Source organism: Erinaceus europaeus, chromosome 7 (assembly GCF_950295315.1).
Source record: "Erinaceus europaeus chromosome 7, mEriEur2.1, whole genome shotgun sequence".
NCBI lineage: Eukaryota > Metazoa > Chordata > Mammalia > Eulipotyphla > Erinaceidae > Erinaceus > Erinaceus europaeus.
Window position 1 is genome coordinate 118,143,428 of NC_080168.1, and position 25,237 is coordinate 118,168,664.

At 36.6% G+C, this 25,237-nt stretch overlaps 1 protein-coding gene across 1 annotated transcript in view; it reads left to right on the plus strand.

The window, feature by feature from the left end:
- LRRIQ1 (leucine rich repeats and IQ motif containing 1) overlaps positions 1-25,237 on the plus strand; it is a 221,589-nt gene that overhangs the window by 190,280 nt on the left and 6,072 nt on the right. Inside the window, exons 27-28 of the mRNA XM_060193536.1 lie at positions 1,891-1,951; positions 8,364-8,484. Of these exons, the coding sequence (XP_060049519.1) occupies positions 1,891-1,951; positions 8,364-8,484 (182 nt within the window). The remainder of the gene's footprint in view (positions 1-1,890; positions 1,952-8,363; positions 8,485-25,237) is intronic.

Here is a 25,237-nt window from a genome sequence, read left to right on the forward strand (position 1 = left end):
GGGTATGCCGCCGACTGGACCCTTAATTGGATCTCTTTGCAGGCCCTTTATCCATAATGTTCTGAGGGATTGAGGCTTAGGACTTTAACATAGGAATTTTTAGGAGAAAAATTCAGTCCATAGCAATATAGTATAAAGCGCGCGTGTGTGTGTGTGTTTGTGTGTGTATAACCACTGATCTGGAGTTTTTTAAATCAAAGAATATGGTTGTTAACATACATTTTAAGATTTTAAGATTTTAAGTTTACCTGCAGATATTCACAAGACAGTTAAAATATATAATAAGTGCATGTTAAATACTCAGTCTTATATTGAATTTAAATATAAATGACACTTTGGAAATGTTTCTAGAAATTGTGAATAGTAACTATATACATGAATAACAACTAAACAAAATCCTGAAAGTATCCAAGGTTAATAATTAATTTAACAAGTTAAATTATATTAAAAAATAAATTTCCTTTAAAATACATATGAACCAGACTTTCCTATGTCGTCAGTTCTATGCATGGAATTCCTTTTAAAATATAGACATGAAAATGAAATTAAAATGTTTTGTAATCTGAATTGTAACTTCATATTTCATCCTAAGCAACAACAACAAAAAGTAAAATGATTCACATTTAATTGGGGGTGTTTTGTTTTGTTTTTTTTTGTATTGTTTTGTTTTGTTGGTGGTGTCAGGATCTCATGCCTGTATGATTTCACCACTCCTGGTTCAGGTTTTCATTCTTTTGGGGGGAACTTCCCCCAGTGTTTTTGCACTCCTGTGTTAGATCAGAGTTCAAACCCATGCCACAAGCATGACCAGGCCTGAGCCCTACTAAGTAAGCTCTCTTCTGAACCCCTTAAATCATCAGCATCTGAAAATTATCTTATTAAGTATAGTTGTCAGTAAAATGTCAGAAAATTTTCTTTTGTATTTAAAAGAAATTGGTCAAATCATTAAATGTCATATTTAGAACTATAAGTAAATATAACCTATAAATTGCCATTTATTTTAATCAGTTGTAACAGCTCTGATTCAGAGAACTAAACGTATTTCTGTAGATAATGTAAAAATATCAGCAACTGTTTCAGAATATATTTTAGATATGTTTAAACTCTTAATAGTATCCCTTAATCCTAAATAATTCACATTTAAGTAATGTGTGAGTATTTAGGCATAGTCTCTTTTGAAAATGTATTAGATAAGAGAATAAATAATAATTAAAGAAAGTGACCAGGGTAGTATGGTTCGGCATGTACGAGGAGCCTGTGGCTCTGGCCTTTAGCAAACTGTGAGCAGTGCTCTCATCTCTCACTCTCATTAAATAAATAAATTTAATTAATTACTCTCATAAAATGTTTGAAATGAAATGGGGAAAATGGCCGCCAGGAACCATGGATTCATAGTCGTGGCAAAGAGCCCCAGTGGTAACCCTGGTGGCAATTAAAAAAAAAAAGGCAACTGTCAGTATTCTAACTTTAAACAAAGTAAATTGTAAGCACTGCTATAATGCTTCAAAGACACTAGAGCAGTTTTCAAGTACAAAGCTTTACCCTTCTTACAAGAGAAATAAATCAATGTAAGCAAAAGATGTACATTGTCTATAATTTGTTAGATTTTATTGGTACTTTCACATTTTTGATCTTTGTATATGTTTGTGTTTGTCAAGGAAGTGTGGCATTAAAATAGAAATTTAAATTCATATCAAATTGAATTTTAAAATGATATGGAAATGTGTAAAGTTGCATGTATCTTTCCATTTAACCCAATTTAAGAAAACTGATATTGTAATTTGTAAGCTACTGAGATTACATCCAAACTTTTCATTGCATTCCTTTCATATGCTTCGACCATATTTATATTCGTATTACAGTAAGATGTCTGTTATTGTCACTCTACAGCAATCACTTCTTGCCTGAATTAGATCCAGAGGTACGCAATGGTGGAAGAGTTCAGCTTGTGGTAAGAAATCTACTTAACATTACAGAAAAATTCTGTAGACACCAGTGTTCAGTAAATGACACTTAAAAGATGTATCTATAGTTAGTTTAAATAATTATAATATCCAAACTGTATTTATCCCAGAGGGCTAAAGAATAGGAAAGCTATCAGGGGAGGGGATGGGATACGAAGGTGGTGGGAACTGTGTGGAGTTGTACCCCTCTTATCCTATGGTTTTGCCAGTGTTTCCTTTTTATAAATAAAAATTTTTAAAAACAACAAATCAAAGAACTTTCATGTAAAAGGAAGAAAGACTGGGACAATAAATAATTATGATAGTATTGATAAAATTTGTGTACTGATTTGAAATGTTTATTCACCAAATATTTCCTTGTACTTTAATAGATACCCTAGTTACCCTGGGAAAATTGCTACTTGAGGATATTAATACTAAACCTATCAATACTAAAGCTAACATTTTTGTGTCAATGTTGAGCCACCAATTTTGAAGCATAACTGTGGAACATTAATAGCTAAGATAAATGATTTGATGCTACATTTGGCTTTTGTATTTCTAAAAAATGAATGAAAACAGAGTAGATTACAAATCCAAATATATCTGATAACACCCTTGATGTTGCACAACATACAAATATATGGCGAATACTCCATGATACTTTCAAATTTTTTTTAGCAGTGAAAAGGTGTAACTGAGTGCAAAACAAGGAAATGACAATAGAACAGAAAGCCAGTCTTGTATGTTTGGCTTTTCTCTTTTTGTGAGTGGAGACACAGAATGGCATCAAGAACTTGCATAAAGAAGAGATTGCGTGTCAGGTGGTGGCACATAGTACTAAATGTAAGGACCCGTGCAAGGAACTGGGTTTGAGTCCCCAGTCCTCACCTGTAGGGGGAAGCTTCACAAGCAGTGAAGCAGGTCTGCAGGTGTCTATCTTTCTCTCTCCCTCTGTATCCCTCCTCCCTTCTCAATTTCTCTGTGTCCTAGGCAATAAAAACTGGAAAAAAAAAAGCCTCCATGAACTAGTGTCAGCACCAAGCCCTAGCAATAACCCTGGAGGCAAAAAAAAAAAAAAAAAAAAGGAAGAAGAGAAGAGACTACGGTCTCCACAGGGCTTGAGCCAACTGACATTCCCTGCAGCAGTATAAAAGGGTTCCTTTACAACCCTTCAACCTCTCCAACAGACATTGGTGAGATGAGAAACTACCCATAAACTATTAACCTCCCAATTAAAAGTACAGAAAAATAAATAAATAAATAAGACGACACTATGCTAACTAAAGGTCCAGGGTAGAAATGCTGGAGAGCAGAAGGGAAGGGAAGTGTTAGAGAATGTGCTAGGGTAGATAATTGCACACCTAGAGATAGATCTGAACTGAGGAGAAAACAGGGAAGGGGAAAGTTATAGCTTCTGGTGCTGTCGGTTCATCCAAAATATAAGAATAATACTTATAATGAAAGAACAGTTATAAAACAAAAACAAAAGTGATCATATTTAATTAGAGGACAGCTGGTTATGCAGTGGAGCCTATCATAATTCCTGGAATTAAACCATATTATCATAATAATAAGGCAGAGAATTAGTGAATTAAAAGGTTACCTACAAAGGAATTGTAATTTGACCGGTAAGTTACACATACTAAGATACAGTGGAGTTATTTTTAATAATAGGGATAAGTGTAAATATCATCCAGAACTCTCCACTAATCTGCAAGATTGAAGGTAGGATAAGACATAATCGAAGATTAAAGGTTAGTTTTTGAGGAAATTGATAAATAACACGTCAGTCTTCCAAACAAGTTCAAAGCATATGTTGTTGTAAATATCAATGAGAAAAATGGAGCCAGGATATCATTTTACTTACTTTGAATAAATATCAGGTATTATATCATAAATCTAGACAGTTATATTAATTAAATTAAACATGGTCTCCAGTACTAAAAGATCCTTTTGCAGAAGATACATTTATAGTGTAGGTTCTGCAAGAAATATAGTCTGATATTTTTGTATCTAGGTGGGGGGTATTTATTCATCAAAGTTACTATTTTTAAAAGGTTTATTTGTGAGTAAGAACCAGAAGATCACTCTGGCAATTGTATTTCTAGGGATTGAACTCGGGAATTCATGCTTGAGGGTCCAATACTTTATCTACTGTGGCACCTTTCAGGCCATGGAAAGTTAGTTTTTAATGGCATATGTATTAAATTATTAACTAGCAAAAAAGAGCACCAGAATATCACTCTGGCACAAGCAATACCACACATCAGATTCAAAACCCCATACCTGCGAGTTCCACATACCACCATTTACCAGACAACAGGAAATACTCTTTCAAGGGATGAAGGAAGCAGGACTGAGGAAAGGGAGAAAGTGACCTAACTGTAAGACAGTTGTAGCAGAGGAAGTGAACTCCAGTAATTAGGAGGCCCTCTTGACTTTTCTTAGCTTGAATCAAGAGAACCAGGCGCTAATGCTCCTGTCTCTCCTCAAGATGGAGTATAACTTAGACAAGGCAGCTCAAGGACCATTTCCAGAGAGGTAGTCAGCAGATAGTCACCAGGCCTCAACTTCCTTGGCAAGTGGGGAAATCCGACTCTGTTGTTAAAAGGAATCTGAGTGGAAGATGAAAATAACCACTCTTGCAGTCTGGAGGTAGCGCTGTGGGTCAAGCATGAAGTCTAGAGTTCAGTCCCCAACATTACATGTGTTACGGTGACATTCTAGAATGATCCCCCCATAAACAAATAAATAGATCTTAATGAAAAAAGAAAACAGCCACTCAGTATGTTTCCCATTTATGGATAAAACAAGCATAAAACACACAAGTTGTTTCCCAATAAGTGTACAAATTAAAAAGCAATTTCAACCAAAATTATATTCCTTCTTAGAAACCTGAAAAGTCTTATTCTAAAATGTATATAGATGAATAAAACTCAATTTATTTTGAAAAAGAATGACTTCTGTCTTAGATGTAAACCCTTATTACAAAGCTAAAGGAAATTTTATGGCACTAGCATAGCCATGGATAAATAAGACAATTAGTGGGGATCGGCGGTAGCGCAGCGGGTTGGGCACACGTGGCGCCAAGCGCAAGGACTGGTGTAGGGATCCCGGTTCGAGCCCCCGGCTCCCCACCTGCAGGGGCGCCTCTTCACAGGCGGTGAAGCAGGTCTGCAGGTGTCTGTCTTTCTCTTTCTCTCTCTGTCTTCCCCTCCTCTCTCCATTTCTCTCTGTCCTATCCAACAACGACGACATCAATAACAATGATAATAATAACCACAACAATGGTAAAACAACCAGGGTAACAAAAGGGAAAAAATGGCCTCCAGGAGCAGTGGTGCAGGCACTGAGCCCCAGCAATAACCCTGGAGGCAAAAAAAAAAAGACAATTAGTATGAATAATGAGTTCAGAAAAAGACTTATGACTATATTGTCATGTAATAGAAAAGTAGTAAAGGGTGATTGGATTTATGTTTAAGACCCCAGGTTTGTTCCCTGTATCACATATGCCACAGAATAGCTGTGTGTGCTCTGATATCCCCCCCCTCTCTCAGTAAACATTAAGAGGAGGATCTGGGAGATGGCTTCTTGGGAAAGTACATATCTTATCATGTGTGAGACTTTGGGTTTGATCTCCAGCACCACATGGGAGCACTATGGACAGCACTGAGGGAACTCCATGAATGGTGGCTGAACTCTGGTCCTTGCACATTGTAACATGTGTACTCAACCAGGTGCACCACGACCCAGCCCCATCTGTATCTCTGTCACTGTCTTTCTATTTGAATGGGAAAAAATGGTGAAATTGTATATATGCAAGGATTAATGAATACATGTATAAATATATATATACATATATATGTATATATAATAAGGACAAACTCTCCAAGATATTCAAACCCTCAGGAAAAAATTAGAGAACTTCACAAAGGAAGATAGCTATTTTAATAATAAGCACATTAATGTAAGTTAAAATCGTGGTAGAGTCCCACTACCTAGCACTCAAATGGCTAAAATTAGCAACTTGGCAAAATAGATGTGGAAAAACTGTGAAACAACTAGAATTCTTGTATATGGTTGATAAAGTAAAAAATGATAAAGAAAATTTTGGAAAATAGGCAGTTTGATATATACATCTATGTATATATATAAAGAAATATGTATATGTTATAGATTATTATAAGGAAATAATATATAAATTCCATTCTGTACTTCAAGGTCTAAGAGTCAGTAGAACTGATTATGTCAATTCTAGTATGAATGCAGATCTCTGTCCCAATTCCATCAATCAGGCAGAGAGAATTCTCAGCCCTTCAGAGAATTAGATGGCATCCAACCTCATTGGGAAATACAACCTGCTTCACTCAGTTTCCTGCTTCAGATGCTAACCTCATCCAGATATCATCACAGAGACACACCCAGAAATAATGTTTAATATGTGTAATATCTGAACACCCACAGCTCAGTCAAATTGACCCATAGCAATTCACCATCTCAGGGTTGGGAAGATAACATCATGGTTATAGAAAGAGCCTTTTATGTTTAAGATATCTAGTGTCCCAGGTTCAATCCCAGCACCACCATAAGCCAGAAATGAGCAATGTTCTGGTAAAAAGTAAAATAAAAGAACCAACACAGTAGTCATTTATAAAATATAAATCATCTGAACATTATAGCTAGAAAAGGAGCAAGGATTGAATATTAAATATTAATATTAAATATTAAAGTGGAAATAAGCACATAAAATATTTTACACAGCATTAACCAGTAGGGAAATTGTTAAGGCTTCTAAGTGAAGGCACTATAAATATACTGTTGAGGTTAATATAAAATAATAATATTAATACCAAATGTGAAAATCTGTGGGGCAGCTGGATCTCTCATATGTTGCTGCTGACAATATTGTGGCCACTGGTCGGGGGGAGATATGTAACATATGACTTAATAATTCTGCTCTTTTTATTTTTTTTATTTAAGGAAGGATTAATTAACAAAACCATAGGGTAGGAGGGGTACAACTCCACACAATTCCCACCACCCAATCTCCATATCCCACCCCCTCCCCTGATAGCTTTCCCATTCTCTAGCCCTCTGGGAGCATGGACCCAGGGTTGTTGAGGGTTGCAGAAGGTGGAAGGTCTGGCTTCTGTAATTGCTTCCCCGCTGAACATGGCGTTGACTGGTCGGTCCATGCTCCCAGTCTGCCTCTCTCTTTCCCTAGTAAGGTGTGTCTCTGGGGAAGCTGAGCTCCAGGACACATTGGTGGTGTCTTCAATCCAGGGAAGCCTGGCTAGCATCCTGATGGCATCTGGAACCTGGTGATTGAAAAGAGAGTTAACATACAAAGCCAAACAAATTGTTGAGCAATCATGGACCCAAAGCTTGGAATAGTGGAGAGGAAGTGTTAGGGAGGTACTCACTGTAAACTCTAGTGTACTTCTGCTTTCAGGTATATATTTTGCAGTAGTTTATGGATATGTGTGAACATAAGCTCTCTCTCACAGAAACTGGTGTATATCTAGGTTATGGGACTTTGTTAGAAAGTGAATAATTCTGCTCTTAAATATTTTCTTGCTGAAGGTCTTTGACACTATGGTTATATAACTTAGCTAGATGCAGCCAAGTATGACTGACATAGAATGGTTCCCGTTCTAAATTTGAAATAGCAAACTTGCTTATTTAACAGTGAGTTTATGACTGTGAGAGTGTGAGGGAAGTTGAAAAGGTGATAATCCAAAAGAGATGGCAGAGATCTGAATTTGAAAGAGAATTATCTTCGGATTCTGGTTTCAGTGTATGATAAGGTCATCTTATGGGGATTTTCATTGATGGTTTTAACTGTATTGCATTTAATTCTGTCACATCAAACATGTTCAAGTTGCTCCCAAGTTAGGCTAAATATAAACCATTTTATAGTAATAATACTTAGAATGGGAAGATAAAGGTTTAGTTTGTAAAATAACAAATATGAAAAGGAGGCAGTCTAGGATTTTTATTGAGAAGGCTAATACTTGTAAGTGGTAAGAGATAAATGCTACAGAAAATATCTCGTAACAATTCTAGTATTCAATTAACAACTAAATAATAAGAGTTGGTAAATAAGTAATGTTAGCTATTTAAAGTTTCATCAGTTGCCTTTAAGATAGATTTTCATCAAAATGACTGTACTAAACTGTTTTCTTTTGTTGCACAGACTCAAATAGCAAACCTCAATTTTAAAATCGGCTCTTATTTGCAAAAAATGCTTTGACATAGTGCATTTGTTCTGCCTGGGCAGCAATAAAGGATTGTGGTATCATTTTGAAGAAGGTTGTTTGACAGAGCCTGTTTGTTTATTTGGGGTAATGTGAGCTGCAGTCAGAAAATGCCATATTTTGTTTCATGATTGTATACATTCTCTCCCATTGCTCCCAGGCAAGACTTGTAAGCAGAGAAGACACGGATTTAGACCTTTTTTCCATGACCAGTGGAAGTGCTTTGTCTGTGAAGAGAGAGAAAAAAAGTCAGGCACACAGACACTCAGCGGGATCTTCAAGTAAGTTGTGGTTTCCTTCAGAATTAATTTAGAAATCACAAATGAATTGATGGAGCCTAATGCCAACAAGCATTCTTTTACAGATAGGGGGTAGGATGCCAGCAACCAGAGCTGCCCCCAAATGTGTCTTGGGATCCCCCCTTTCTTTAAATGACTTCTTTTGATATAAACAAAATTAAATTATTTCTAAAATTAACAGCATCAGGTTTTATTTGAATTGTATTCTATGACTCAGTGATCTGCCCCACTCCCTCACCCCCCATGGATCACATTGAATTCTTTGATCATTTAGTTCTAAAAGAAATTTCTAGGCTAATTGTAAAAAAACTTGGATTTCTGTATCAAAGTAGTATACTTGGACTTTTGTCATTGATGTAATGACTTTTGTAGGTAAAGTAAACTTTTATAGGAAACTTAAAAAATATAATTTTAGATAATACATTTTATATTTTGTATAATTTTTATTTATAAAATGGAAATATTGACAAGACCATAGGATAAGAGGGGTACAATTCCACACAGTTTCCGTCATTAGAACTTTACCATGGTTTTAGAAACTATTTCCACTGAATAGAAGTACTGACTTTTTTTAACATTTGCAAACCTGTCACACATCGTAACCTTTAAGGAGAAAAACTTTTCTGAAATTTGTGTTCTACTTTTTTTTAATGTTCATTTTTATTATATTTTTCTGACACTTGATAGGACAGAGAGGGGCATAGGAAGATGGGGGAAGAAGAGACACCTATAGCACTGATCCACAGTTGTGAAACTTCTCCCCTACAGATAGAGACTCGGGCCTTGAACCTGGGGCCCTTGCACATAGTCACATGTGCAGTCAGCCAAATGTTCCAGCACCTGGCCCCTGAAATCTATTTTCTATATACATCCTACATTTCAACAGTACTGCATTGTAGTTATCAACTGAAAAAAAAAAGTAAACATTTTAAACATCTATGTATGTATCATGGTATTTCAGGGTAGCAAAAACCTCATTGATTCTAACTTCGTTTAATTTACACCATGGAAATTTTAATATAATTTCCAAAATGTTAAGCTTATTAGTAAAAAGTGTTTGCATTCTTGAATAATATTTTAATTGGGCCAGCAACACAGCTTACCAAGGAAGGTGACTGCTTTGTCATGTGCCCTGCCCAGGTTTGCACTCCACCGCCCCCCCCCCCCCCCCCCCCCCCGCCTACCCATCCTCCTGTGGCACTGAAGATGTTTCAGTGTTGTGATGTCTCTCTCCCTTTCTGTCTTTGACACATCTTTGTTTGGAAAAGTTGTCTTGTAGTGGTGTGGCTTGAGTGATGACAAAAATACTTATCCACCCATACAAAACCATTTTGTATTGAATAGGAAATTTGTAATGCTGTGCATGCTATGCTTAGATGAATGAAACCTTCCAATTGACTTTGGCTTTTCATCTAGGTATCTGACATTACTACACCTCTGTCGTTTAAATCTGTCAACACATGAATGTTCCATTTGATATGTTTTAGGGCCCTGTAGAAATGATTTATCAGGAGTTGGGCGGTAGCAGCAGGTTAAACACACAAGGCGCAAAGTGCAAGGACTGGCGTAAGGATCCTGGTTCGAGCCCCTGGCTCCCCACCTGCAGGCGAGTCACTTCACAGGCGGTGAAGCAGGTCTGAAGGTGTCTATCTTTCTCTCCCCCTCTCTGTCTTCCTCTCCTATGTCCACTTCTCTATGTCCTATCCAACAACAACGACAACAATAATAACTACAACAATAAAACAACAAGGACAACACAAGGGAATAAATAAATATATACTTTTAAAAATCTTTAAGAAAATAAAAAATAAAAATGATTTATCTATTTATCTGTGAGCAAGAGAAAGCCAGAACATCATTCTGACATATGCATCACTAGGGTTCCAACATTGGGGCCTTGCACTGAAAGGTTCTGCATTCTACCACTGTGCCATCTCCTAGGCTCCTTAAATTGATTTTAAATATTAATTTTAATATATCTAATGTTTAAATATTTCCCAGGATTCAAAGTTCTTAAGAGTGACTGAATTTTTCTTCCTTGATGTTAGAGCTTGATTACTGAAAGACTTCATTCGTCAATATTGTTGAGGCAGAAATTTTTTAGAATTCATTCACCTCCATAAAATTATCTAGTACAGGTGTCTGCATTATTTACATATCTTCATTCCGTTCATTTAAGGCCATATAACAGAATCAACCTATGCCACCCATATTAATTAATAATTCTAAATATTGCACATTTAAAATCATCTACTGTTACTTTGGAGAAGTATAGGTAAAAAATAAACAAGCCAAAGTAAGCTAATTGTCTTCTTTGTTACAGAATATTAAAGATTCTATTAAGAATACATGTGTTTCATCTTGCACTTACATGTCATTGCATCTTAGATTACAAAACATACAGAATCATTGTATAGAGTTCTTTATTTTTATTTATTGAATTATTTTGTCAACAGGGTTATCAATGTGATTCGGTTACACCATGGTGACTCCACCATTCCCAGTGGTCTTTTTTTTTTCTTCTTTTTTTAAATGTTCTTTTACTGATAGAGACAGAGAGAAGGGGGCATGGGGAGAGAACAAGAAAGACAAACACCTGCAGGACTGCTTTTCGGCTCATTAATCTTTCCCTGCTTCAGGTAGGGACCAAGAGATTATGCCTGGGTGTTCACAGATAGTGTACATGTGCGATCTACTGGCTCTACTGTGTGTTCCACCACCTACCATCACAAAGATCATTTCTTAATAAATTCTTTAAAAAATTAAAACTGGCTGAATATCACTTTAATTCCACTAGTTAACAATAAGTGAAATTGTAAATACTAAATCTATCTGCTAAGTTACAATTTAAGGTAAACCATTGTAGAAAAATCATTAATATTAAATTATAATTATTATGAATAGAATACTTTTTTTTTTTTTGCCTCCAGGATTATCTATCGCTGGGGCTCGGTGCCTGCACCATGAATTCACTGCTCCTGGAGGCCACTTTTTTTCCATTTTGTTGCCCTTGTTACTGTTGCCATTGATGATGATGTTGTTGGATAGGACAGAGTGAAATGGAGAGAGGAGGGGAGACAGAGAGGGGGAGAGAAAGATAGACACCTGCAGACCTGCTTCACCGCTTGTGAGGTGACCCCCCCCCCCCTGCAAGTGGGAAAGCTGGGGGCTCAAACAGAGATCCTTATAAGGCTGGTCCTTGCGCTTCGTGCCATATTCGCTTAACCCACTGTGCTACTGTCCGGCCCCAAACAGAATGCTTCTTTTTGAGGCGGGGGGAAATAGCATAATGGTTATGCTTGTGGCTCCGAAGTCCCAGGTTCAATCCTCCACATCACCATAAACCAAAACTGAACAATGCTCTGGTTAAAAAAAAAAAAAGAAAAGAATACTTCTTACCTATAGTAAACCAGTTATACTAATATTAGTGCAGTAAAATAATGGTGTGAACTCTGAAACAAACTCAGTGTGAATAAAGACTTTAGTTCATCGAATAAGAAATCTACTCTTAATAGTTGCTAAACGGAAGTCGGGCAGTAGCGCAGCGGGTTAAGCACACGTGGCTCAAAGCACAAGGACTGGCTCAAGGATTCCAGTTCGAGCCCCTGGCTCCCCACCTGCAGGGGAGTCCCTTCACAGGCGGTGAAGCAGGTCTGCAGGTGTCTGTCTTTCTCTCCCCCTCTGTCTTCCCCTCCTCCCTCCATTTCTCTCTGTCCTATCCAACAATGACAATGTCATTTACAACAATAAAACAACAAGCGCAACAATTGGGAATAAATAAATACATATTTTTTTTAAAAGTTGCTAAACTAAAATTCGTGACTTAACCTATTATTCATAAACAGTGTGACCTTCAAAAATCCTCGGGTTCTATGACTCATGACCCTTAATCAGCCAGTTACAGCTTTCTTATTTTTAAAGTTCTTTTCCTCAAGCTTTCTCTCTGTATCAAAAATGTGTCACTTTATTAAGGCTAAAGTCTGTCAAATAATACTTCTTTTCTTCTTGTCAGTCATTTTCGGTAGTATTATTTTTCTTGGAGAATTGCCAAGCTTTCCATCCCTGCCTTTTAGGTTTTAACTGCTCTTTTCCAAGTGGCCACTGATTTTTCTGTCACCCAACTTTCTATTTATCTCATGTTTGAAAAGAAGTGAAAGTGTTCACATCCTCATTCAAAAATTGTCATTGATAAAATGAATATATAGAGAGATTTTCATGTTTAGACAAACTACTTTATTTCCTTAAGTGGTTTTGGTTTTCTTTATTTTCCCATTTAATACTTAAAATAAAGAATTCATTGCAATAATAATACTTCTATTACTACAATAACTTATAACTGTAAAAATTACCTTTAATATTTTTTCTTACTTATAGTAATTATTTTTCTTTGATTACTAATATAAATGACACTCAGAGTTTATTTAATTTGAGGGGGAACAAAAGCTTTCCAGGGAAATCAACTTGAACCCATATTTTCTTTGTCATGTCCTTTGCCTTGTTATTCTTCTGTGGATCAAAATATAGTTTAATAAGAATAGAATAAAACTGACAAATTTTCTGTACCTTTATTCAAGAGTTATTTATAGAATGGTCACTGCTTACTGTATAGCATTTAGGTTTCTAGTTGCCTAATCATCTCTGCAGTTGCTTGGACAACTCCATTTTAAAAGCTAGCCAGGGAATGACAAATCCTCAGGACCTCTGTAATAAGTGCATAATCAGCCTGAAATCAACTTCTTCTTTTTTTTTTTTTTTTCCCTCCAGGGTTATTGCTGGGGCTGGGTGCCTGCACTACAAATCCACTGCTCCTGTAGGCCATTTTTTTTTCCATTTTTGTTGCCCTTGTTGTTGTATTTATTGTTATTGTTTTCATTGCCGTTGCTGATGTTGTTGAATAGGACAGAGAGAAATGGAGAGAGGAGGGGAAGACAGAGAGGGGGAGAGAAACATAGACACCTGCAGACCTGCTTCACCGCCTGTGAAGGAAGAGACCCTCCCCCTGCAGGAAGGGAGCCGCTGGGGGCTCGAACTGGGATGCTTGAGCCTGTTCCTGCCCTTTGCACTATGTGCGCTTAACTTGCTGCGCTACCACCCGTCCCCCCCTGAAATCAATTTCTCTGAGCATACCTAAATTGTCATGAAATGTAGATCCTTTAATATGTTATATTTTTTAAGATTATGGAAAAATATTTTTTCAGCAAGTAATGTGACTGAAGTAAGTGAGGAAGGGTTCCTAGAGCATGTATATTCAAACTGTACCTCAAATGACATTTGGGATTTAAGTAAGTAATGAAATAGACAAAAGTTTGCATAAACAAAAGCAAAGGGTGGGGGGCGATAGCTCAGCAGTAGAGTACACGCCTTATATGTATGACACCCTGGCATCTATCCAAGCACCACATGAAAGAGCAACAAAGAAAAGCAATTTGAACTCCATGGATGGTGAAGAGGTGCTTTGGTCTCTGTTTCTCTGTCTCAAAAAACAGTATGGAGAGCTGGCTAAATGGTAAATCACATACCTTGCAAACATGGGTCCCTAGGTTAAGTCCTCACATTTTTGAAAAGCTAATGATACACTTTAGGTAGAGAGCCTACAGAGAGCATAGAGTGGGTATGCAAAAGACTTATACTTGAGGCTCCAAGGCCCCGGGTTCAATTCTTACCCAGTCAGAATGGTTCAGAAGCTGAAGTAGTGAACGATAAAATTGGGTTTAAAATGAAGCCTGGTTTTTGCCGTGTTTGAATTTATAATGAAGAGATAGAACTTTCCCATTGATGACAAGTAGCTAACAAAAACACCTTAGAAGGCCTTAGTATTTTAAAATATATAATATCAGTTGGAGAGTGTTTTGAATCAGTTCTAACATTATAATTACCTGCAATATATTGACAAAGTAATTTTACAGCCCTATGAAGAAATATTAATCTTGATAATCAAAAGTACAAAGCTAAAAAATACTTTAGTACATGTTAGTGCACAATACTATCATCAGATTAGTGACTAATGGTGACAACTAAAGTAACAAGTCGAGTTTTAACTATTAAAGTTTACCCTAAAAGACACATCCAATAATCTAATTTAAAAATAGGAGTCCAGAATACTAGTATATTATACATTCATGCACACCCATATATATAAACATATATATTCCTAAATACTTTGCTGTATAGCTGAATTATATAAATATAATATATATTTGTAAGCCCACATTAAGTAAACTCAAGTATGAGATATTACTATATATATCTGTGGCTTGCTTTATAAACTGTGCCATGATAGCAAGCAATTATATGACTAAAATGTGCACAGATCATTATACAAGCCATTAAGGAAACACAAAACGGAGAAGCAGACTTGGAACAGTCAACATACTATTGAAGAAGTGACTTAATATTGAGTGGAAAACTGATATGTCCAACTTCAAGATGCAATATAAAGCAACAGTAGTCAAGATGGCTATAATATTGAGAAATGCATAGAAAAAGATCAATGAAACAGAATAAAGAGCTCAGAAATACAGTAAACTAATCTTTAGCAAAGGAATAAAAGCACACAAAGATAATCTTTTCAACAAATGATGCTATAATTACTGGACATCTACATAAAGAAAAAATGTATCTTGGCAAATACATAATCTTTTTCACAAAACTTAGCACAAGATTAATTATAGGCCTAAAAAGCAAAACACTAAAACTCAAAAGGTAATCTAGGAAGATTCTTAGAAGTTGGATATAGCAATGTTTTTTTTTTTTTAAGTACAACACCAAAGGCTCAGTCCATGAAAGAAATAATTGATCAGATGGATTTTCGTACAATTTAGAATTATTGATCTGCAAAAGTCCTTATTGGAAGAATGAAGACAAGCCATGGACTACAGAAATATTTCAGAAGATGTATCTGATAAAATACCAACATAGAAAATATAGAAAGAATTCTTTAAACACAAGGGGAATTAACTGGATTTTAAAATGAACCAATAACCTTAATAGGGATTGCACCAAATACATATACTGGCAGTTAGCATATGTAAAGCCATTCCACAGCCTATGTAATCAGGGAAGTAGTTGCTACTACATAGCTTTTAAAATCGCCAAAATCTGGAACACTGACACTACTTAAGGAGTAACAGAAGTAATAGAAGTCACATTACTTAAGCTGGTGGGAGTTCAGAAATGGTACAGCTACTTTGGAAGATGGTTTGCTGTAACCATATTTTTACAATATAAACCAGTACTTACTCAGGATCTAGAAGCCTATGTTCATACAAGTTGGACATGGATGTTTATAGCAGCTTTGTCTATAAGTGCCAAAATTTGGAAGCAACCAGGATGTTCTTTAACAAATGAGCTACTAAGGGGTGGGGCGGTGGCACAGCAGCGCAGCGGGTTAAGCGCACCTGGTGCAAATTGCAAGGACCTGCATAAGGATCCCAGTTCAAGCCCCCAGCTCCCCACCTGCAGGGGAGTCGCTTCACAGGCGGTGAAGCAGGTCTGCAGGTGTCTGTCTTTCTCTCCCCCTTTCTGTCTTCCCCTCCTCTCTCCATTTCTCTCTGTCCTGTCCAACAGTGAACGACATCAACAATAACAATAATAACCACAACAAGGGCAACAAAAGGGGTAAAAAATGGCCTCCAGGAGCAGTGGATTCATGGTGCAGGCATTGAGCCCCAGCAATAACGCTGGAGGCAAAAAAAAAAAAAGATGAGCTACTAAATAAACATTTGGGTAGGAAAGATACTGACTGGTATGGTAATGGTGAATATACGCCATTCATTTTTTTTTCTGAACCCATAGAATGTACAACACTAAAAGTGAGCTGGATTTAGAGCAGTTTTTTGTGGGGAAGATGATAGGGAGTATGTGAGTTGGGGGTGGCTACCAGTAGGTTAAGATATGAGACCTTTCTGCACCTTCTCAATTTTTCTTTGAACCCTAAATTCCTCTAAAACTTAAAGTAAATCAAAGTGGAAATAAAAAGAAGATTTGAAAGGGCTATTTCTTGTCTGGCATTTATGTTGGAAGAAAGTAGTGTTTCATTTAGCTGTACATAGGTCAATTTCCCAACATTAAGGTGGCCTAAGGTTGTGGAGGGCTCAAATCTAGGTTTTCTAGTTACTAGAATAAAGTCCACCCATGTCCACCCATGGCTACCCATCCAAAAATTTTTCACAAGTATTTTGCTTCTATTTATCTCAATGTTACGGAGTGAAATTGCACTACTGTAAATTACAATTTCTCTCAAAAATGACACAATGATAATTATATGTGCTTAGCACAACCGTGGCACTTACATTAAGAAAATAGATAAGTATTTTACTGAATTTTATCATATGAATATGTGCTTGTATGCTATAATATAAATATTAATATCTTATATAATTGTCACTAAACTGCAGTTATAAAATTTAAAGGTAAGAGACGACTGATAAGCATTGTTGCATTTTTATATACAGCCAGAGGTAGCCTTAGTGTCTGCTTAGCTATTAGTGAACAATTTTTTATTTCAATTTGAGTTACCAGTTTGTTTATGATTTTGGTTAAAAGGTACATATAGATAGAAAAAAATAAAGCCTGGATTGATAGAAAGAAACTTGGAATTGGCAGGATTTGAATTTGAATTCCATTTGTCACACATGTTTTTATGAACATGAATGAAGTTATTTTATTTTTGGTTTACCCATTTAAAAATGTCACAGTAACTTAGGTAAACATATAAATATGTATTTTGTGCTAATGTGGGAAGATAAAAATAAGGGAAAACAAACAAAAGCCACAAGAAGCCTTATGACTTAAATTCTATTAATCTGTAGCCAGAACTGTAAACTTTGCCTACAACAATTTCCCAATTGAAAAGCAACAGAAGTTTTGTTTATGATGTTTTGTAGTATGAAAATCATGTTTGTAACGAAAAAATATCTCCATATAAGAATAATTCTAGATGATCCCGATTAGAAAACCATTTATACTGTCTCTTTAAATTATCGCTAAACGTACACAACAATCATGGGGAAAAAATAAATCTTTCCTTTAAATATTTTTCAAGATCTGTTTATGAGTGAGATCATCACATACTCTTCTCTGTCTTTCTGACTTATCTCACTTAACATAATTCCTTCTATCTCCATCCAAGATGCATCAGAGAAGGTGGGTTCATAGTTCTTAATAGCTGTGTAGTATTCCGCTGTGTAAATATGCCACAGCTTTCTCAGCCACTCATCTGTTGTTGGGCACCTGGTTTGCTTCCAGGTTTTAGCTATTATGAATTGTTCCAGACCTTCCACCTTCTGCACCCCACAATGATCCTGGGTCCATACTCCCAGAGGGATGAGGAATAGGGAAGCTATCAAGGGAGGGCATTGGATATGGAGCTCTAGGGGTGGGAACTGTGTGGAAATGTACCCCTCTTATCCTATAGTCTTGTCAATATTTCCATTTTATAAATAAAAAAATAAAAAATATTTTCCAAGATCAAAAAATTCCATAATCTATGAGAAGTGACATCTAATATATAGAAATCAATTTGAATTTTGAAAACCCAAAAAGTGGCTCTGAAAACTCCACATACCTACTAAAATAATTTACTTACATAATATTCTACTGTAAATAGTATTGCTAGTTGTCATCTTCATAACATGAAACATTTTTTGTTTTATTAAGGAAATAATGGTTTACAAGTCAGTTATTGTCACATGAGCGTACTTTCTTATCCTTCCATCGTAGGTATCTGCACAAAAATCCTATCACCAAGTTAGGTCCTCCTTTACCATGTGCAGACCCAACAAACTGTTTGAAAAAGTGGGGGAAAATCCTATTTGAACCTCGTGGAAACCTCATATGGTGATAGTTAGAAATGCTGGTTAGCTTAATCTTTAGCTAGACATTTACTTTTCAGAGATCTTGCTTGTACATTTAATACTAAATACACTAAAGAGGAAATAAGTACTTGCAGGTACCAGTAACTTAGTCAATAGATTTATTCATAAAGCCGATGATGTTTTGTACAAAGAGAAACTGTTAACTATAGAAAAAGCAAAGAAATAAGATGTTAGGGAGGGAGTTGGGCGGTAGTGCAGCAGGTTAAGCACACGTGATGCAAAGCACAAGGACCAGTGGAAGGATCTTGGTTCGAGCCCCAGGCTCCCCACCTGCAGGGGAGTCGCTTCACAGGTGGTGAAGCAGGTCTGAGATGTCTGTCTTTCTCTCTCTCTCTCTCTGTCTTCCCCTCCTCTCTCCATTTCTCTCTGTCCTATCCAACAAGGGCGACATCAACAACAACAACAACTATAACAATAATAAAAAACAACAAGGGCAACAAAAAGGAAAATAACATAAAAAAATAAATATAATAATAAGATGTTAGGTAGCTGTCCACTTTAATGGAAATGTCATGTTTTTAACTTAGAGGACTTATCTGTGGGCTTGCTTTTAAAAATCTGTTATTCTCATGGAGAATATATTTTATTTTATTTTTTATTTTTATTTGAAAAATAAAAATTTTTTATTTTTTCCTCCTCCAGGGTTATCCACCGCTCCTGGAGGCCATTTTTCCCCCCTTTTGTTGCCCTTGTTGTAGCTTCGTTGTGGTTATTATTATTATTGCCCTTGTTGATGCAATTCGTTGTTGGATAGGACAGAGAGAAATGGAGAGAGGAGGGGAAGACAGAGAGGGGGAGAGAAAGACACCTGCAGACCTGCTTCACCACCTGTGAAGCGACTCCCCTGCAGGTGGGGAGCCGGGGCTCAAACCGGGATCCTTACGCCGGTCCCTACGCTTTGCGCCACATGCGCTTAACCCACTGCGCCACCGCCCGACCCCCTATTTTATTTTATTGGATAGAAACTATGATAAATTGAGGGGGAGGGGAAACACAGAGGAGGAAGCAGAGAGAGAGTCCTGCAGCACTGCATTATCACTTATGAAGCTTCCCCTCTACAGCTGCAGAAGAGGGGCTTGGATTTGGGTGCTTGTATATGGCAGTACGTTCAACAGAGTTCATCAGAACCTAGCATCAGAGAATATTTTTTCATAGAAAACTGGGATTTTTGTTGTTGTGGTGATGGTGGTGGTGGAGAGAGAGAGAGAGGAGTGAGGAGAGAGAGAGAGAGACTAACCACATTACCACTCCATCATTATGAAGTACCAGAAATGGAATCATGGAATCCAGGCCCTCAGGTATGAGGACTACCACTGATATACCTCCCTGGTTGACATGAAAATATTATGTTTTTAAATTAATTAATTTATTTTCCCTTTTGTTGCCCTTGTTCTTTTTCATTGTTGCTGTAGTTGTTATTGATGTTGTCCTCATTGTATAGGACAGAGAGAAATGTAGAGAGGAGGGTAAGACGGGGGCGGGGGGGGGGGGGGAGAGAAAGATAGACACCTGCAGACCTGCTTCACTGCCTGTGAAGCGACTCCCCTGCAGGTGGGGAGCCAAGGGCTCGAACCAGGATCCTTTTGGTGGTCCTTGCGCTTTGCGCCACGTGTGCTTAACCCGCTGTGCTACCGCCCAAATCCCGGAAAATATTATTTAAAGGGCCAGGTCTATAGTTTCTCATGAAGAAACATACATTTTGAAGAAAATGATGGACCTGGGCATACATAGTATAGCATAATATAGTGGCTCACCTGGTAGATATGCTCATCTATGCTATGTTTGAGGACCCAGCTTCAAGATCCCAGTTCCTACTTGCAGGTGTGAAGCTTCATGAATGGTGGAGCTGTACTGCAAGTGTCTCTTCTTTTCTCTATTTCATCTACTATCAAAAAAATGATGGCTACATATTTATTTTAAAAGAGTAAAAAGTGCCTGTCTTTGCATTTCTGAAATATGCCTCCTGTGAATTAATGCTTTCTCTTTCTCTCTCTCTCTCTCTCTCTCCGAAAACCTGAGTGAAAATATACTAATGTCATTAATGTGAGATGACTCACATCTGTAGTCAGAGCTCTCTATCTCTATGAATCTTAACTGGATGACAAAAATTAGGTATTTTTTTAAATTATCGTTATTTACTTGATAGAGACAGCCAGAAATTGAGAGGCAGGGGGGAGACAGAGAGGGAGACAGACAGAGAAACACCTGTAGCACTGCTTCACCAGCTGTGAAGTTTCCTTCCTGCAGGTGGGGACTGGGCGCTTGATCCTAGTCCTTGCACACTGTAGCATGTGCATTCAACCAGGTGCATCACCGCCTGGCCCCCAAATTATGTATTCTTTAAAGAGACTCTACCTATTGGAGAGGTAGCTTAGCCTATTCGAGTAATAATTTGCCTGCCTTAGAAACCACAGGTTCAATTTATGCTGGGAGTTAGAACTGTTCAGGTGCTCTTTGTCTCTCATGATAAATAGGATTGTTTCACAAAGCAAAAGAAAAAGCAAATAAACATCAGGACTCCCACCACCCACCACCGCATACACATACACAAAGAAATAAGGGACTCCTCTAAATTTAAATGGCTCACTCTATCATATATTCCTTTAAGGTTTATCTAAAGTTTAGTAAATCACAGATAATTCAGTAAGCTTAGTAAATAACTATACTAAGAACATCCCCGAAAGTGACCTGAGGACCATATAGTACTCTCCAAAGTAGAGGTGCCTAGTGTCTTTTAGAGGAATTTAATTCTGGTAACAGACTAGTTCCTAGTGCTTAAAATAATTTAGGGAGTCTTTTAAAACACACACACAAAATCTGTAGCTGTAATATTTTATTGTCCCCTGTCAACCAGAGTAATAACATTTTCCATTATGAAGTCTCTTTGCTAAGGAAAAGCCATAATTATGTGGCATTTTCATTTTACCATGTATTTTACTTGGATCATAAATTTATAATTTTACATAAAATGTCAAACCAATAATATAGCTATTGTAAATAGACACATGTACACACTAATACTAACTGAACTTTACCTCCTATTTTTTTACACTAGTAATTATATTCGCTGACTATCACCTGTACAACGTCAGAAAAATATAAGTATAGTAATCAATACCATCACTGGCATCTATGAAACAACTAAATGACAATTCAGAGTTCATACACTGTAGAGTTATTACAGCAAATCTGGGGGTTCAGAATGGGGAAAGGAGAGCCCTAAGGGGAGGTTGAGGGCCTAAGCCCCTATAGTGGGAAAAGATGATAATTTGGTGGAGAGTGAGCTATACAGACACCTATTTTGTAGAATCGTACCCTGCAACGACACAGTTTTGTAAATCAGCATTCCCTTCATCAAGTGGTAGTGAAGTTGAAGATAAATAAGTATAATAGCCAAGGTCAGTGTAGTGATTACTGATTACTTCCCCAATTTGTCATCTTGGCGCCTCTCTCAAACTTCTGCTACCCTCTACCAGCCTTGGTATCGCTTTTGAAATGTCTCTTTTCAAAATTCCAGATGGATATATATATATATATATATATATATATATAGAGAGAGAGAGAGAGAGAAAGAGAAAGAGAGTTATAGAGTTATATAATATATATTATATTATTTATTTATTTATTTGCCTCCAGGGTTATTGCTGAGGCTTGGTGCCTGCACCATGAATCTACTGCTCCTAGAGGCCTTTTTTTTTTTTTCCTTTTTGTTGCCCTTGTGTTTTGTTTTTTTTAAATCGTTGTTGTGGTTATTACTATTGTTGTTATTGAGTCACCCAATGGCAGGAGACAGACACAAAAGCACCCACTGCCATGCACAGAGCTGTCTTGATGTTGTCCATGGTGCTCCTATGTGGTGCTGGGAATTGAACCCGAGGCATCACACTTGGGAAGTCATACACTTTTTACCCTCTCAGCTATTTCATGATATACCCTTCAATATTATCTTTAAAAAAAAATCTATTCTTGGGAGTCGGGCGGTAGTGCAGTGGGTTAAGCGCAGGTGGCGCAAAGCACAAGGACCGGCATAAGGATCCCGGTTTGAGCCCCGGCTCCCCACCTGCAGGGGAGTCACTTCACAGGCGGTGAAGCAGGTCTGCAGGTGTCTATCTTTCTCTCCTTCTCTCTGTCTTCCCCTCTGCTCTCCATTTCTCTCTGTCCTATCCAACAACGACAACAACAATAATAACTACAACAATAAAAAACAACAACAAGGGCAACAAAGGGAATAAATAAATAAAAATGAAATATTTAAAAAAATCTATTCTTTATATTCCATGCATTTTTTTTTCAAGATTCAAAAGTAACATGACTCATTAATGTTATTTTACTAAAGCATGTGTTCATGTAATATAGCCAAACTCATTCAAGTATGGGATCATTCCTTTAAATTTTTTTTGAAGGTAATGGCCAGAATTTCTAAAGTTGTTCCGAGAGTACTCTTAATATTTGGGCAGGCATGCAAACTGGTTCTCAAATTGAGTTATCTCCCCTACCCAAATATTAGAGTGCTCTTTGAATAAGTTTAGAAATCCTGTAACACCTAATATACAAAGACCTTAAAGGGTAAGCTGGAAGATAATTATAAAAGTAAAGGAGAAGAAACTTACGGCTGAATGGTGGCAGACTTGCTAAGTGCACATATTACAGTGTGCAAGGATTCCGGTTCAAGCCCCTGGTCCCTACCTCCAGGGAGAAAGCTTCACAAGTAGTGAAGCAGGGCTGAAGTTGCCTTCTAACTCTCCTCTATCTTCCCCCATTCCCACTTGATTTCCCTCTGTCTCTGTCCAATAAATAAAATATTTAAAATAGATACATGTTTTTTAAATTGTGTTAGGGATTATGAAATCATATTTAGCTATAGGTAGATATGGATATAAATTTCTCTCATTTGTGTTTCTTCACAAATGTTCTTATGGAAATTGAACCTACACTATTTTTCACTGATTTACTTTTTATTTCATAGGCCTATCTCTAGTAAATGAACAGGTTTTTTTCTATTCCAAGACATATAAAAACAGATAGACATCTCACATTGACAGCATTAATGGTTTTCTTTATGATATAATTATACTAGAGGCTTGCTTTGTCATGAGTATGAAACAAGATACCAACTATCAAGTGTGCCACTGCATTGTCTCTGATTCCTCATCTTTGCAGAGAGTGATGTGTATTCTGGAGAGATTTAATTAGGTTGAAAGAGGATGTAAATATCATTTACTAGATCTGAGACATCATGGGCTCTTAAATTCCTGCTACTCCTTTGTATAATATATTTCAGGGGTGTTAAATTTGCATTTATAAGAACTAAAAAAAAGTGGATGGGGAGAAATATGGACATTAACATGATACTCCTGGTAGATTTCATGGTAAAAAGTAATGTCACTCTCTTCAAACAGTATTTGGTAGTGCTAAGTATATAATAAACTGTTAAGTTAGTACTCTTAGTAGATAGGCATACTTGTAAATGATTATGTTCTACTTAAATTATCTAGTAATACAATGCCTTGATTGACACCATTTATGCCATTTTTGCAAAATGTTGTAGGAGAAAACTTAATTACCAGATTTCTCACTAAGAAGGTTCAAACTTTAGTTCTACTATAGACATTATACTTTTCCACAAATAAAATAATGCAAAGATAAAATTTTGTAAGCAGTAGCGGGGTTAAATAGTTTTGTTTTATGCACAATAAAATCTGACTTTATTGTCCACTTTTTTTTTTTTTTGGTAGGGGGTGAGGGACAAAGGTATAGAGAGGGAGAGTGAAATAGAAGGAGAGACACCTGCAGCCTTGCTTCAACGATCGTGTAGATTCCCCCACTGAAGGTGCTTGAACCTGGGTCTTCACACATGGCAAAGAGTGTATTCTTGTGAGTGTGACACAACCCTTCCTCTTCACATTAAAAAAAAAAAAAATCTGAAGTGTTTAAAGAAACTAGAGCAAGATTTCCTAGAATTACTGTTTTTGTTCACCAAGAGTTGGCATCTAATGTGAAATTTTACATTTTAAAGCTTTATTATTGTTTGAAGTGATAAATTCTGATTTTTCTTGATCTGATATTCTAAGGCAATTATTTTAGCATACATATCTGTGAGGTTTTTGATATTTTCCTCTGAGATTTGACAACTAAACAAACTCATTAGCACTAACAAACTGTAAAATATCCCCAAAAGCAAAACTGGACCGTCAGAATTAATTATTATTATACCAAGAACATGTTTATACCTAAGTGGAATCATGTAATATATATTTATATTGATAGTTTAACACAGAACAGGCACACAGTAAATCGCTAACAGCTTGATGCTGCCTGTTTCCAAGATCTGAGAGACTTTAATAAAACAGTCAACAGCGATTCAAGGCACAGTTAAATATAACAGTTATTAGTGACCACAGAATAATGTTTACAGATCTAAAACAGTAGTTAGTTTCACCAACAGTGACATTATCCAGAAGACAAAATTCATCTGTACTTGTTTGAGAGAACTAGTTGTACATTTGTCAGCATCACTTATTCTTTGATTTTTTTAAAGAAAATAAGAAAATAGCTACACACATTTTGTTTATCATTTTTGAAGACAGGATCCATGTATACTCTATTGATAGCAGATTAAAGATTCATGCTTCTAACTGTTATTTTACTCCTTGTTCATTTCCTTCATTTTCATTCTTAAACTGTTCTACTGTTACTTTTTGGTTGTTATTGCTGTTGCTTTCAAAGCAGTTTCTTACACTAGCTAATATGGTGCGAAAATAAATGGGTATGGGCAAATGTGAAAAGCATTTGTCAAATGAATGAAACTGAAGTGCAATAATATAATAAATCCTCAGGCTAGTCATGTTTATTATTGCCAA